Source organism: Oncorhynchus mykiss, chromosome 2 (genome assembly GCF_057628025.1).
Source record: "Oncorhynchus mykiss isolate SJ-2025 chromosome 2, ASM5762802v1, whole genome shotgun sequence".
Classification (NCBI taxonomy): domain Eukaryota; kingdom Metazoa; phylum Chordata; class Actinopteri; order Salmoniformes; family Salmonidae; genus Oncorhynchus; species Oncorhynchus mykiss.
In genome coordinates, this window is record NC_143023.1 from 57,062,651 (window position 1) to 57,078,014 (window position 15,364).

At 46.6% G+C, this 15,364-nt stretch overlaps 1 protein-coding gene across 6 annotated transcripts in view; it reads left to right on the plus strand.

Annotated features, from left to right (window-relative positions):
• LOC110492317 (transcription factor SOX-6) overlaps positions 1-15,364 on the plus strand; it is a 155,049-nt gene that overhangs the window by 117,663 nt on the left and 22,022 nt on the right. For all 6 annotated transcript variants that reach the window (XM_090203137.1, XM_090203145.1, XM_036951247.2 and 3 more), the window contains 5 exons: positions 3,925-4,042; positions 5,854-5,930; positions 11,817-11,966; positions 13,043-13,217; positions 13,984-14,165. In XM_090203137.1, coding sequence (XP_090059263.1) covers positions 3,925-4,042; positions 5,854-5,930; positions 11,817-11,966; positions 13,043-13,217; positions 13,984-14,165 — 702 coding nt within the window. The remainder of the gene's footprint in view (positions 1-3,924; positions 4,043-5,853; positions 5,931-11,816; positions 11,967-13,042; positions 13,218-13,983; positions 14,166-15,364) is intronic.

Genomic DNA, 15,364 nt, shown 5'->3' on the forward strand with positions numbered 1-15,364 from the left:
ACAATGCCTTGAAATATGGATTCACTTTAGAGCCCGACCGCTGGGGTCCTGGCTGTTTATGCAGTGTTGAAAGTGTTTTGGCCTTAAACATACATGCAGCCCGGCACCACAAGAACAGTCCGTCTGCTTCTACTGATCGACTCCAGGCCTGCTTCTCCTTCCAGGCTACTGGGGACCAATGCTCTGAAGGGACTGACCAAGGGCTACTGTTTGGGGTTCATTCCCCGGCCAGCGTCCCAAATGGCACCCTCTTCCCTATATCGTGTACTGCCTAGGGAATAGGGTGCCATTTGGGACGCGGGGCCCCCACTGTACTTCTGGGGGAGACAGCGTTTCACGGCTTTTTGACCTAATCAGCATGATCCCGTGTGTTAAACGATGTTCCCCGGGTTCACACCTGTACTTCCCAGGTTGGAGTAAATTCAATTGCCCGAGTCCTAAATCCCTAGCATTTTGGACGACTGGAAATGACCCAACTTTTCCCTTTTCACGAATCCAAAAGTACAACCGCTTATGTCAAAGTTGTTTTCCTTTCTCTGGTTGTAATGTATTTTTTTTTTGACCAGTCTTGCGCTTTACGGTGAGGGAGAGCCCAGTTCAAAGTGACACTGGTTTCCTGTCATGTGGTTTTTAAATGGCCTGTAGAAGCAGCAGGGAACTTCCATGGGTTAACGGAAAGCTTCCGACAGCCTCATGGTGAAATATTTGGTTACACACGCGCGCGCACGCGAGTGAGGGTGCCCCTTCCTTTGTTCGTCACAGTGGTTGACAGGCATGTGTCTTTGTTAAGTGAGCCCTTAAGTGTCTCATATTATCTTCGTTTCCGCAGGGCCACAGAGGCAGGCCCAGACTTAATTAATGACTGCAAACCCACACTTCATTCTGTCCCCCTCAGTTCTTCAATCATCTCCTCTTGCTTTAATTTTTTTTTTTTACTCCTCATCCCTCTCTCGTTCTTCACCTCCTCTAGGAGGAAATGCATTTTTTTACCTCCACGCCTTCTCCACTCGCGCGTCGCGCTCACTTCGCTTTCAAAGGTTTTCTTTCGTCACCTTTAAAAAAAAATAGTTATATTTTACTTCCTGGTTCTCTTTTCTCCCTTAAACCTGACCTTGTGCCCTTCTGCCCAGTAGCTAATGCCGTCGCTCTTTAACAATTAGGTATAAAAATGTCTTGTTCAATAGCCTCAGCAAGCAGGACGGGACACAATGGCTCGGAAAGCCAGTGCCAACTGTAATGTCGAAACAAATTCAGCAACGATGGGAAAATGACAGGAATTCAAGTGTGAGCCATCATGGGGATTGGCTGGTAAGGGATTTGTCTGGAGCTAATGTTGCTGGCAATGCGCACAGAGGATATTTACACGTGTTCGGGAAATGAGTAACGCACATTTGTTACGCACACACACACACACACGCGTGCACATACACCACATTAGACAATGGTGAGTTCCTTCGGGAAGAAACACAATTTCGGGGGTTGGATAAATGTGATTTCAGATCGAAACGACCTCTGCGCTTTCAGCGGTGTTTCCCAATCCTGTTCCCGTGGAAGCCGAAGGGGTGCTAACACACCTGATTGAAATCTGTAATCAAAGGCTTGACGAGGATTTAAATCAGGTGTGTTAGTGCTAGAGTTTAAAAAAAGAAAAAGAAAGAAAAGAAACAGCGTCTCTTTGGGCCCCCTGGACCAGGAGCTGGAAACAATGACTTAGAATATGTCTTAAAAGCTGCTGATATGAATGTGTGGGTGTAGAGCATACAAACAGTAACCAGCCTAAACTAGACCCCCCAAAAAATGCAGACGGACAGGAATCTATCTCGCAGACACATATGCTTACTCCCTCTTTCTTTCTCTTCATTTTTCTCACCCCCCCCCCCCCCCCCCCCCCCACCTCTCTCACATACACATTCACACTCTTTCAGTCCCCAACCTTACACACACACACACGTTACTGCCCCCACCCCACCCTTTACACAGTAGGACCATTAATACCGTGTATGTCTGCGTGTGTGTGTGTCTGGTGGGTAGATGGGGAAGGGGGCCTATGTTTTTCTTATGGGCTCGGGGAGAGCAGGGCAGTCCATTCACCCCTCTCTCCCCCCTAGAAGAAGGCCTGCGCTTTGTGTTTGTACTGGTGGAGGGGAGTCTAGGCATTCCCAGAGGAACACAATGAATGGAGCATTCAGTCCCGCTTTCCTCCTCCACTTGGACACGCAGACTCGTTTTTCTTCTCCCCGTCATTCTCGCCCTGGTCTCTCGGTGATGTCACAAGACGTCTGTGTGTGTGTGTGTGTGTGTGTGTCTTTGTGTCTGGGTCTCCCTGTGTGTGCAGTGAGAGGGAACCTTATAGGGCCTTCCAAGAGATGGCAATCAAGAAAAGCTCTCCGCAGTCTTTGAGAGAAGCACACACACGCTGCACAGACACAGTCAAGGCCGGGTTGTTTGTGTCTGCTCTCCTGTTCACCCATGCTCTTTGAGTTCACACCCTAGAGACACGCTACTCATTTAGCAAAATCAGCACACATGTTCCCCTTATATTTTCTCCACTTCTACTTCTGCCTGACTGGACCACAACGTTACTTTCCTTTTCCAGCGATAATTTCAGGTTAAAAAAAAAAAGAAGTAAGGTCAGATAATCAGAGAGTGTCACTGATTATGATGATGATGTTGAGAGAGAGAGAGAGAGAGAGAGAGAGGGGGGAGAGGGAGAGAGAAAGAGAGAGCTCATTAACTGTGCATACATATAGTACTAATAGATTACTCAAAAGAGAAAACCCTCAGGCTTGTCTTTGATACGATCTAGTCGTCCATTCAATACCAACCTCATTACTTTAACTACTTTGATGCTAACTTTAAACCCTCACTTTGAGAGCTTTCAGGGTCAGATAAAATAAACTACACACACACACAGCATTATGTTGACTTTCCCAGGGAAACTGCTGTTTTTTTTTCTTCCTCCCAAGTTGACCCTTCACTCCTCTGCTCCTGTGTTTGTGTGAAGGTCTCTGTGTCAGGCCCCTTTGAACTATACTCTGTGTGTGTGTGTGTGTGTGCGCACGTAAGTGCCTACTCTCTTACCTCTCTCTCTCTGGAAGATATGAGCATGTGAATTGTGGGCAATATGCTTTTTTGGATGTGATGATAGTGCCACAGAATCAAAATACTCTTGTATCTTTCTCCCTACCCCCTCCTCTCTGTCTCTCTCCCTCCTCTCTGTCTCTCTCCCTCCTCTCTGTCTCTATCCCCACTCTCTGTCTCTCACTCCTCTCTGCCTCCTCTGTCTCTCGCCCTCCTCCCTGTCTTCTCCCCCCTCTATGTCCCTCTCCCTCCTCGCTGTCTCTCTCTCTCCTCTCTGTTTCTCTCCCTCCTCTCTCTCTCCCCCCCTCTCTGTTTCTCTCCCTCCTCTCTGTCTCTCTCACTCCCCATCTGTCTCTCTCTCTATCTCTCTCCCTCCTCTCTGTCTCTTTCCCTCCTTTCTGTCTCTCTCCCTCCTTTCTGTTTCTCTCCCTCCTCTCTGTTTCTCTCCCTCTCTCCTGTCTCTCTCCTCCTCTCTGTCTCGCTCCCTCCTCTCTGTTTCTCTCCCTCCTCTATGTTTCTCTCCCTTCTCTCTGTCTCTCTCCCTCCTCTCTGTCTCTCTCCCTCCTCTCTGTCTCTCTGCCTCCTCTCTGTCTCTCTCCCTCCTCTCTGTCTTTCTCACTCCCCATCTGTCTTTCCCTCCTTTCTGTCTCTCAATAACATTTCATTGCTTTATTGGCATAATAAAAAAATATTATTATGAACAATTCAACATTGGAAACATAAACACACTAAGAAACATTTATTAGAAACAGAAACAGAAGAAGAAGAGAAGACATATAGACATATTAATCAGAATAGTCATTAGTTGAACAAACTATTAAACTCTCTCTCTCGCTCTGTCAGGTGCAGGGTCACATGCCTCCTCTGATGATCCCAGTGTTTCCTCACGACCAGCGATCTATGGCGGCTGCTGCCGCACAGCAGGGCTTCCTCTTCCCACCGAACATGTCCTACAAGCCAGGTACACACACACACACACACACACACACACACAAAATATTTCCGTTCTATGTATTTGTTTCAAGTTAAGATGTGGCCCTTAGTGTCTCTCTCTCTCTTTCTCTCTCTCTCTCTGTCTCTATCTCTCTCTCTGTCTCTCTCTCTCTCTATTTCTCTCTCTCTCTGTCTCTCTCTCTCTCTCTGTCTCTATCTCTCTCTCTGTCTCTATCTCTCTCGCTGTCTCTCTCTCTCTCTCTTTCTCTCTCTCTCTGTCTCTCTCTCTCTCTCTCTCTCTCTCTCTCTCTGTCTCTCTCTCTGTCTCTCTCTCTCTCTCTCTCTCTTTCTCTCTGTCTCGTTCTCTCTGTCTCTATCTCTCTCTCTCTCGTCCTCCTGCAGTATTTTACACTCTTTCTCCGTATCTTGCTTGTACTTCTGTTGCCCATGAGATCAGCAGAAACCTGTGTGAGACAAGGCTCACTTCCTGGTTGGTCATTTAAGGAGCAATTGATTGGCTATAGTGAATGGTGGAATGTTGTTGGTCATGATGCGCTGAAAGCATGTCAGTTGCACAACACATGTGTGGCATGAATTTTCACACACACACACGCTCGCGCACACACACGCACACACCCACCACAGACTCCCTCTCCCTGGAGTACATGGTATTCCCAAGGCAGTATTCTAGTCACCACCTGCTTTCCATTTTCTACTCTTCCTTTTCCACATTCCATTCTTTCACACATTCCAAGGCCCAGGATTTGTCCCGAATGGGCACCCTATTCCCTATATAATGCATTACGTTACCGAAAGACTTGTAGTGCACTATGTCACAGGAGTAAAATAGTCCCATCAGCAGGAGGATATGATTATCTTCAATCAAAGTGCTAATTTCTAACAGGAAATGAGTTTGAGGCTCTTGTAGGCTGTAGTTTAGCTGTGAGATCTAGCGAAAGAAATAGAACTACGGATTTTCCGTGAAGTCACAAGGTTCTTTTGAACCCCCCCCCCCCGGGGAGATTATCTGCGCAACAGAGTGATCAAATGAAGATACGACACCTGTACAGATGTTACTCAACAACATGTTAATGAATAGATCAGGGATCATCGACTAGGTTCAGCCGCGGGACAATTTTTCTGTGGAGCGGACGGTCGGGGGGGGGGGGGGGGGGGGGGGGGGGGGGGCGGAACGTAATTGCAAATAATGAGTAGACTGCAAATTGACCGCAAGCAGCACAAATAGATATTTGACGAAAACATGATCATTTCGAACCTTGCTTATGTAGACGATCACGTGTCTCTCTATTATGCATGGGAATACTTGGGAACACATTTCCTAAATGTTAATCACTTGGAGCTGATTTCCTGGTGTTTTTACAGCAAATGTATATGTTTTTATGGTCAGGATATTTGGGGGCCAAATAAAACCCCCCGTGGGCTGGAATACTGGAATACTTTATGGGGCTCAAAATAATACATTCTAGCGTTTTTAGAGTACTCTTGTAAAACCTAGCGCAAGAACATAAGACATCTTTGAGAGAGGAGATGGAATAAAAAATGATACAATTCAGTAATAAAGTTATCCCTCAAGGAGGGGTGGCCTGTGGTTATCTTTTTTTTTGTGACAGTATTTTAATTGTATTTTTTGTTGTGGAGGAACTAGACATTTAGGGAAGCCACCTACAGGAATGAGTCAAACAAACAAACAAAAGAGAGAGAGAACCAGAGTGAGCAAATAGGTCTGGAGTGGGGAGGGGTGCAGGCTTTCTCTCGGTGTGGTAAACTCCCTTGTCTAATCCCATGCTGTGTGTTGTGTTGTCTCTCCCCTCCTGACAGGTGATAACTACCCCATGCAGTTCATTCCAACCACAATGGCAGCTGCAGCCGCTTCAGGACTGAGCCCGCTCCATCAGGTAGGCCCATGTGCTGCTCCTGCAGTGAAACGTTTCCCGTAGGATCTAGGACCAGCTCCTGGTCCTAAAACTGACCCAACTTCACCCTACACCCCCATGTGCTGCTCCACAAAGGAAAGATGCTGATATGCTAACAAGTATTTAAAGTGCCAGGATTTAGGCCTACCAAATATCTGCACCAGGTGCAAAATGTATTTTATTTATTTAATTTTTTCCCCCGCGGAGGGAATTAGTTCTAGAGGGTAGATCCCAATAAGCCAATGTTATTATCAGTTTGTGAAACAGTCGAACCCTAACAAACTAACTCGGCATTAGCGGCAATGCTAACTAATCAACCCCCTATAGACTCCCATGTTTACCAAATCCTATAGACTCACGCTATTAATCTCTGAAACATGTCGGGCAGAGTCAAACAAAGGCCAATGTGATAAATCACTTTGGTATTCCAAGTTCCAACCCACCAGCACAGCACCTGGCCTAGGCAATTCGTCATCTTTTTTTTTTTATGGGTGCTTGACACCTGTGGTTAGCAATTGGCACATATATATAACAGCTATCATAGAACATGGCTACACAAGAAGACGAAGAACAGGACAGTCTTCCTCTCTCAGGCCAGGCTCTGCTTCCTATGTAGCTCTGCCGCCTGAGAGACGAGTCACGGCGAGGACACAGTGAGATGACAGCGAGACATAGCCGGCAAAAAAAGAGACATCGTGTGACGCAATGGGACACATTAAGACACATTGAGACACAGCGAGACACATTGAGGCACAGCGAGACACATTGAGGCACAGCGAGACACATTGAGGCACAGAGACACAAAGGTTGTGTTTACACAGGCAGCCCAATTCGGATCTCCAACCAATTGGTCTTTTGAGCGATCACATCAGATCTGTTCACATCAGATCTTTTTCAGAGCTGATTTGATTGGTCAAAAGAGCAATTAGTGGGGTAAAAATATCCTGAACTCGGCTAACTGTGTAAACGCAGCCAGAGAGACAAATTGACACAGCGTGAAATGAAAGATGGACACTGTGAGATGAAAAAACGACACACAAGCGAGATACAGAGAGACACACAGACAATAGGTAACAGGCCTCAACAGCTCCATTTGTCATAGCAGTACGAAACAGTCTCTACAACGTTGAGAAAAATAGTGTGTTTTCACTCTTATCGTAGTGTTCGAGAGTCAAAGAGCTGCAGATGAACGTGTGTCAGTGTCATTGTCTACTGTATGTATCGGGGACAAATGTAAGCATACATCAGCTGGAGTGAAAGAAAGAAAGAAAGTCAGCCCAATTTTCCGCTAATTGCTCTTTTGACCAATCAAATCAGCTCTGGAAAAGATCTGATGTGATTGGTCAGAAGAAAGAAAGAAAGACAGAACGAAAGAAAGAGGAATACCAAATCCATTACACTCCTATAAAGTTCTGCTTCTATTTAAAACTCTTTAAAGATGGAAGACAAGATCTGATCTCCACGTCTCTTGCATTCCACACCCTTTATTGATTTTACGTCAACAATAAGTTGCGCTTATTAAAGTCATAGGAAGGGAACTAGAATACAGCTAATTCACTCATCGTATTTCCTCATTCATGACCTGCACAACAAGCTGCAGAATGTTTTAGGAGCCAGGGGTATGCATCCCAAGTTGCACCCTTTAGAAAATATATACATCTATATAGTGCACTACGTTTGACCAGGACCCATAGGGTTCACGTCGAAAGGAGTGCACTATATAGGGAATAGAGTGCCATTTGGGATGCAAACCTAAATGTCCCCTTGCCACCGTGGGAACTCCGTCATACAATTGTTTCCAGTCCTTATGGCCGGTGTCTCGCGTCTGCAGTCTTGTTCAATCAAAGAATAATGCGCGTGCAATGGAGTTGCTTTGCAGACGTTCCTGTTGTCGTCACGAGACGTCGCGTTTGCAGATCTTTGTGGAGAATCGAGTCTAAATGTTTCGGGGCATTGGCCCAACTTGAGGAGTGGTGATGTGTTCTAAATGAGGCTCAGCTTTGAGTATACAGTATGAGAGGGAATATCATATGTGTGCAATATATATATGACACGCTTAATGTGAATGTTTACACGTGCGTTTACACACGCATGCACACGCATGCACACACACACACACACACACATAGGAATACACCCGGATACACACACACACACACACACACACACACACACACACACACACACACACACACACACACACACACACACACCAGGAAGTGTTTCATTTAGCCTTTCCTTAGTTAGTGTCAGGCAGACAGGCAGTCCATTCCCCCCCTTCTCTCCTTGCTAACCTGCTGAAAAAGACAAAACCCCATTTGTTTTCCTGATCAATAGAAACCTAGCTAGCTAAGGGGATTCTCCCACTCCCCCTAGGGGCAGATCTAGGATCCATGTAGTCTTAGTCCTTAGTATTATCTATCAGGAACAAATGATCCTAGATCAGCACTACTCAGCCCTCAGATTCAGATGTATAAAGCACAATAACATGCTTTCTCTTGCGTATTATTTCACTAACCTGGCTATCAAAACCAGCATTGATGGAGGAAAATTACACTCATCATTTAGTTTCAGTCAAATTAGCACTAACTGCCAGAGCTCCCGTCCAATAATAAGACTGTTTGTCAATTTGTAATTTAGAAAATCGCTGCATTGTCTTTCCTCAGGGTTTACTGAAAAGCGAGAGGTCCGATTGGCGTTGTTTACGTTGCACATTGGCTTTTAGCCTGGCCATTGATCCCACCGTGTTTTTTTTCCGGGAAAAGGGAGAAAAAGGCCTGTTTTTTTACGCTTTTGTTTGTTAGACAGTTCCTTAAACGGCATTATGCCAATTGGCAAGGATAGGGTCGACGTCAGGTAAACAATAGTCAAATTGTACATTTGCAAGACTCAATGTGGCTAAGAATGACTGTGGCAATCTGCACCGCTTGACTCTCCAGTTACAGTCGACTACGGGCCGTGTTTTGTCAGATCTACAGTGCATTTGTAAAGTATTCAGACCCCTTGACTTTTTCCAAATGTTGTTGTGTTACAGCCTTGTTCTTCTCATCAATCTACACACACTACTCCGTAATGAAAGAAAAAACAGGTTTTTAAAAAAATAATTTTTTTTTATAAAAATGTCAAACTATTCAGACCCTTTCCTCAGTACTTTGTTGAAACACCTTTTGCAGCGATTACAGCCTCGAGTCTTCTTGGGTATGACGCTACTAGCTTGGCACACCTGTATTTGGGGAGTCTCTCCCATTCTTCTCTGCAGATCCTCTCCATCTCTGTCAGGTTGGGTGGTGAGCTTCGCTGCACAGATATTTTCAGGCCTCTCCAGAGATGTTCGATCAGGTTCAAATCAGGGCTCTGGCTGGGCCACTCAAGGACATTCAGAGACTTGTCCCAAAGCCACTCCTGCGTTGTCTTGGCTGTGTGCTTAAGGTCGTTGTCCTGTTGGAAGGTGAACATTCGCCCAGTCTAAGGTCTTGAGCGCTCTGGAGCAGGTTTTCATCAAGGATCTCTCTGTACTTTGCTCTGTTTATCTTTCCCTCGATCCTGACTAGTCTCCCAGTCCCTGCCGCTTAAAAACATCCCCACAGCATGATGCTGCCACCACCATGCTTCACCATAGAGATGGTGCCAGGTTTCCTCCAGAAGTGACGCTTGACATTCAGGCCAAAGACTTCAATCTTGGTTTCATCAGACCAGAGAATCTTGTTTCTCATGGTCTGAGAGTCTTTAGGTGCCTTTTGGCAAACTCCAAGCGGGCTGTCATGTGGCTTTTACTGAGGAGTGGCTTCCATCTGCCCACTCTACCATAAAGGCCTGATTGGTGGAGTGCTGCAGAGATGGTTGTCCAATGGAAACAGGATGCACCGGAGCTCAGTTTCGAGTCTCATAGCAAAGGGTCTGAATAGTTATGTAAATAAGCTATTTCTGTTTTTATTTGTAATAAATGTGTAAAATGTTAAAAAATAGGTGTTTCCGCTTTGTCGTTGTGGGGTATTGTGTGTAAATTGATATGGATTTATTTATTTTTGATTCATTTTCGAATAAGGCTGTAACATAACAAAATGTGGAGAAAGGGAAGGGGTCTGAATTACTTTCCGAATGCACTGTATGTGTGAAGCTCTTGTCTGATGTTGTTTTGGCAGCCATATTTAAAGGGGCGGAGCATTCCTGTTTTAGTTTGTGTGGGTGTGAGTGTACTTGGGTATAGAGGCCCATACCTCAGACTTCCGGTGTCTAACTGTCTTACTCATTCCCATACATAATTCGTGCTTAGTAGAGAGCGAGACAGTGTGTGTGTGTGTTTGTGCATGTGCAATGGGCCTCCGAGACATTCCGCGTCGATACCTCAATCCCAGCTCTCCTCTCCTCCCCAGTCGTATGAACAGCAGCCACGCACCGCGGCGAGGAACGCTTGCGGCCACTAATGATTGACGTGTGAGGCCCCACCAGTCATTCAAAGCACATTCTTGCGCAGATCTCATATCGCCAGAGGCCCGGGCGCTCCTCGTACGCTCCAAGGAAAATAAGCGGTGTGACATCAGGGCTTTGTTTCATTGCGGCGAGGGCACCTTCTGTTTGTGTTTAATATCGGGAGAGGGCCGTCCAACTCACTGCCTGAACCCCAGAATAAGACGGCGCGGCGGTCCTCCGCTCCGCTCCGCTCCGCTCCGCTCCGCTCCGCTGCGGTGGGTCTCGTGTGTCTGCCGCCCTCCTCCCGGACCTCAGAGCTCCCAGGAGGCCTAGCAGTTTATACTGAAGTGAAATTAGATCTCACAACACTGGGGCCATGAGAGACTGGGGAGAGAGGAAGGAGAGGGGTGGGGGGAGCGAAGAGTGGGGAGGGGAAGGGGGAGAGGAGTGAGGGAGGGGGGAGAGGAGAAGAGAAGATACATGAGAGAAGGAGAGAGAACATAAAATTAAAGAAGAGTGGTGAAAGGGAGAGATTAGAGGTGGGGAGGAGAGGAGTGAGGGAGGGGGGAGAGGAGGAGGTAGGGAGGAGAGGAGTGAGGGAGGGGGAGAGGAGGAGGTAGGGAGGAGAGGAGTGAGGGAGGGGGGAGAGGAGGAGGTAGGGAGGAGAGTGAGGCAGGCCAAGTTTTACTGAACACATTTCTGGGTGGTTTTCCTGCAGGATTGGGGCTTTGATATGTTGTCAAGTCCTCAGACGGAGGTTGACAGCGGTTTCAGGCAGTGGTCAGAGCTTTGATTCAGACTGCTGGACCTCAGACAGAGACTCTGTGTTTCTCTTTGCTAGATTGTTTAAAAAATATATATATTTACCAAGTGTCTTGGACTGAATTGAGGTTGATTCTCAAGAGTTATTCTGTGAAGAGTAAGAAATATATATACATGTGTACTCTGTCATTTAACTTTTAAGCATTTCTCTGACTTGAAGTTTTGAGGAACACTCAAAACCTCAAACTGGATCCAAGCGTTGATATGAATCAACACGCCCCTCTGTTCCAAGCATCAGTTGAATGAATTGGCGTCGTAGATACACCGTTGATGATTTGAGTTAAATGTGCTTTCTCTGGAACCCAACCTTGGTAAACAAACATATTCTTCCAACAATGTTCACCGTTATCTTTTTCATTCTAGCTTCAAACCGATCAACTAAAGACAAGTGCTCTGTGTTTTCTCTCAGAATTGTGTGTGTGTGTGTGTGTGTGTGTGTGTGTGTATGTGTGTGTGTGTGTGTGTGTGGTTGGCTCTGACACACACATCACATTGTAGACAGGAGCTTTGCCAAGCAGGGATAAGAAAACGATACACTGAGTCATACAAAGAGAGGAGGCGGGAAGTAAGTGTCCGACTAAGGGCTGGCTGCTGATGTTAATCACTTGTCGGTTTCCCTATTTCCTCCCTTTGTAGCAGCTGTACGCTGCCCAGCTGGCCAGCATGCAGATCTCGCCCGGAGCCAAAATGGCCTCCCTGCCGCAGCCTCAAAACTCCTCAGGCCCCCTCTCGCCCTCTGCCTTGAAGAGTAAGAAGAGAGCATCGAGTCCTGTCACTCACATTAAGGTGAGCTGTCCCTTTATGCTTGACTTTGTGTGTTTGGTTTTGGACCTTGGTTATCTATGAATCACTGGCTACGGCAATGATTCAAGTGAAAGGGAGTGAACATGTATGCGCTCATACGGAGACACACAGACACACACTCATGGAGTCATTGGCACTGTCTGCTGCTTGGCATGGGCTCAGACCTCTTCACTGGAGCGAGCTCGAGACCATACTCGTAATCCTGACTCGACGAGGCAATAATGGGAGCCATGTGTCTATGTGGGGTCGCTGCAACCAGCATCACAATAGACCAGAGTCAGAACTCACCGCAGCTGTACAGTAGTACTCTGGCCTTGGAACGTCCACCCTTCCCTAACCCCTTTCCACTCTCGCTAAAGCCCACACTGGCTTCCCACCCGTCCCCCCAGCCTCCCAAATCACGTTCCTTCTCCTCTCCTCAAGACCGGTTTCAAATTAAATCCATGTTTGTTAGCGTATCCTTCACCACACAAGAGGCTTCCTCTTTTCCAGTTGTCGTCCCCTTCCAGGGATTTCTCACAAACTCAATGTGAGGCGATGTGGTCATGAACCTTTGATTAGGAAAGAGAGGATAAGACACCACAACAAAAGTCCCATTGGCTTTTTTTCAACCCTACTGGATGATGAGATAGTTAAGGGACTTTCAATTTGAGCGCTGGAGTGGTGAACAGTACAGCCCTGTATTTTTGATCGAATTGATCAAATGTATTTATAAATGGCCACAACCTGAGAGGGGGGATAATTGAGTAAAGACCTGTAGCAATCTGAGGTTGAAAATATAGCTGTGTAGCCTTATTTTTCTCATCCTCTGAATAATGTGCTGTCCCAACACAGTGGCCTGGGGAACACCACAAAAGGCTTAAAGCACTCTCGCACTCTAAAACACATTATACACACTCTCCAACCAACAGCCAAGTTTTTCACCAGGTCTTCACTTAAAGCAGTTTGTTATAATACCTTCATAACACCGTCAAAATACTTTCCCATGTAACAGGGCCATGGTGTGTTTTTCAGCCTTCGCTTAGTTCTGTGCCCACTCTTTCTTCTGTCTTCCCCAGGAGGAAGGATCGACACAGCCCCTGAATCTCTCAGCCCGACCCAAGACTGGCGAGCCCCACCACTCCCCATCCTCGCCGTCACACAGCCTGTACCCTGGCAACAAGAGCAGGCCCATCAGCATGGGGAAGAGGCGCATCCCCAGCCCCCTCTCCAACATGGGCAGGGGCTCACTGGGTGGGTGCAGGGAACACACACATGCATGCGCAATCACTCACATTAGGTACACATGTAAATGCACACAAACCCCTTCACGCTGCACACAAACAGTCCTAGCATCCTCCGCTAGTTCAAATCACGAGATTTCAACCCCAATTAGACCAGTTTTTTTATTTTTTTATTTACGAGAGTCTAAAGCCCTGTATTTAGCCCCCCTGAAAGACCCAGTTAGCGGAAGCAGTGAAACCCAGCACACGTTATTTGGTTTCAAGAGACTTCCTAACATCATTGTCTGCCCTGTAACATAAACCGTTATGCTATCTGTGATTAAGCCCAATGTCAAGCCTCTCATTACGGTGAAACTCTTTTGCTCGGTCTTCTAGAGCCGCTTCATTCGTGTTTCCTTCCTATGTGCTATTTTTTCAACCTTTTTTGACTGGCCACCCGTTAGAAAAGGAAGGCAACGGAAAGTTTGCACCCCACGCTGTTGTTTAACCCAAAATATACCCCTAGCCTCAACCCCCTAGGCACACGTGTTCATCTGAAAGAGCCGGATATGTACAAGCGATACGGTAACAGCTCCACCTCACCTTCGGACAGTCGCGGCACATATAGCTATATAGCTCTCTACGCATGTCTCAAAGAATAGGAGCTACGGTCGGTGTCCCTTTGGATTCCAACGTTTTTCCTGTGAGTTCACGCACAGCAGTGATTTCAGATCGGTCTGCTGCTCTGTCCGTCACAATCAGACCACTGACAGGGGCTCAATGCTTCCCGCCCACAGACATCCTGTCTAGCCTGAACCCCACGCCACTGTTTGGGGACCAGGATGCGGTGATGAGCGCCATCCAGGAGGCGAGGAAGATGAGGGAGCAGATCCAGAGAGAACAGCTTCATCACCAGCAGCAAAGCCTGGAGGCCAAGCTCACAGCCCTGAGCGGCATGAGTTTCAGCAATGGCAGCAAGGTCAGTGTCACGGCACCGATAAAGACGCACACACACACACACACGCACACACGCACACACGCACACACACGCGCACACACACACACTATCTACTATCTAATTAGCGCTATTAGCTTCACAATGCAGACAGAAGCCTGAACAATGTACACTTGTCTTCTCACGTGCGCACCTGTAACGCCATTCTCAGATTGACACAGGGCAAGCCCAATTCTGTCATTCTGTCACTTTCTCCTCTCAAGTCATGCATGTACTGTACAGGGGAAATTGTAATGTCTGCTTTTTTTTGTTGCTCTGGATCCCTGGCCAGTGCTCTTGAGATCCTAACTTCGTTCATGTCCACATGGCCACCCAGAAGCCCAGACTGCTTTGAACAGCCAGCAGCTGGGCCGTGTGTGTGTGTCCGTCAGTGTGCGCGCGTGTGTGCCTGTGTGTGTGTGCCTGTGTGTGTGTATGTGTGTGAAGCAGGGGGGGGGGGGTTTGAGTCCAGCAGCACCTCTTGCCCCCCCACCCCCGCCCCCTAATCCTACACCCATGGGGACCCCAATGTTAAAAAATATCTTCAAAAATATCAATCAGATCTGTCAATCATGGGACAGGAGCAAGGGAAAATACATTTTGAAAAGAGGAAATGATCCTGCCGTCTTCCGAAGGGATTGATTGATCCCCATGTTGGCAGACAGGAAGGAGGAAAGCGAAGATGAATCATGAATATTTCAGCGATGCATACTTTGAACCCCTTCTCCCACAGCCCCAACTAGGCCAAGCTTAATGTACATATTCAAGTAGGATATCTGCTTTTGATTGGGAGTTGTTTGTTTCGCATTAAGTGGTTGAAAACATTCAAAGTGGTGAAAAATATTCTGCTATTTATCAGTGTTTTGAATGTGTTTTTTTTTTGTAGATTGGTTTACATGATCCTAATCGAAACGTCTAAATGTATCAATTATCTTAAAAGGTCCAATGCACCCGTTTTTTTATCTCAATATCAAATATCACATTTCTGGGTGACAATTAAGTACCTTAATGTGATTGTTTTCAATTAAAATGGTTAAAAAAAAGAATAAAATGGCTTCTTAGAAATTATCAAGCAAGAATTTAGCTATGACTGTCTGGGACTGGTCTGAGTGGGGAGGGAAAAACAGAATCTAGCTCTTATTGGCAGAGAGGTTTGAAACTCGCTTTCTTATTGGTCTATTAAC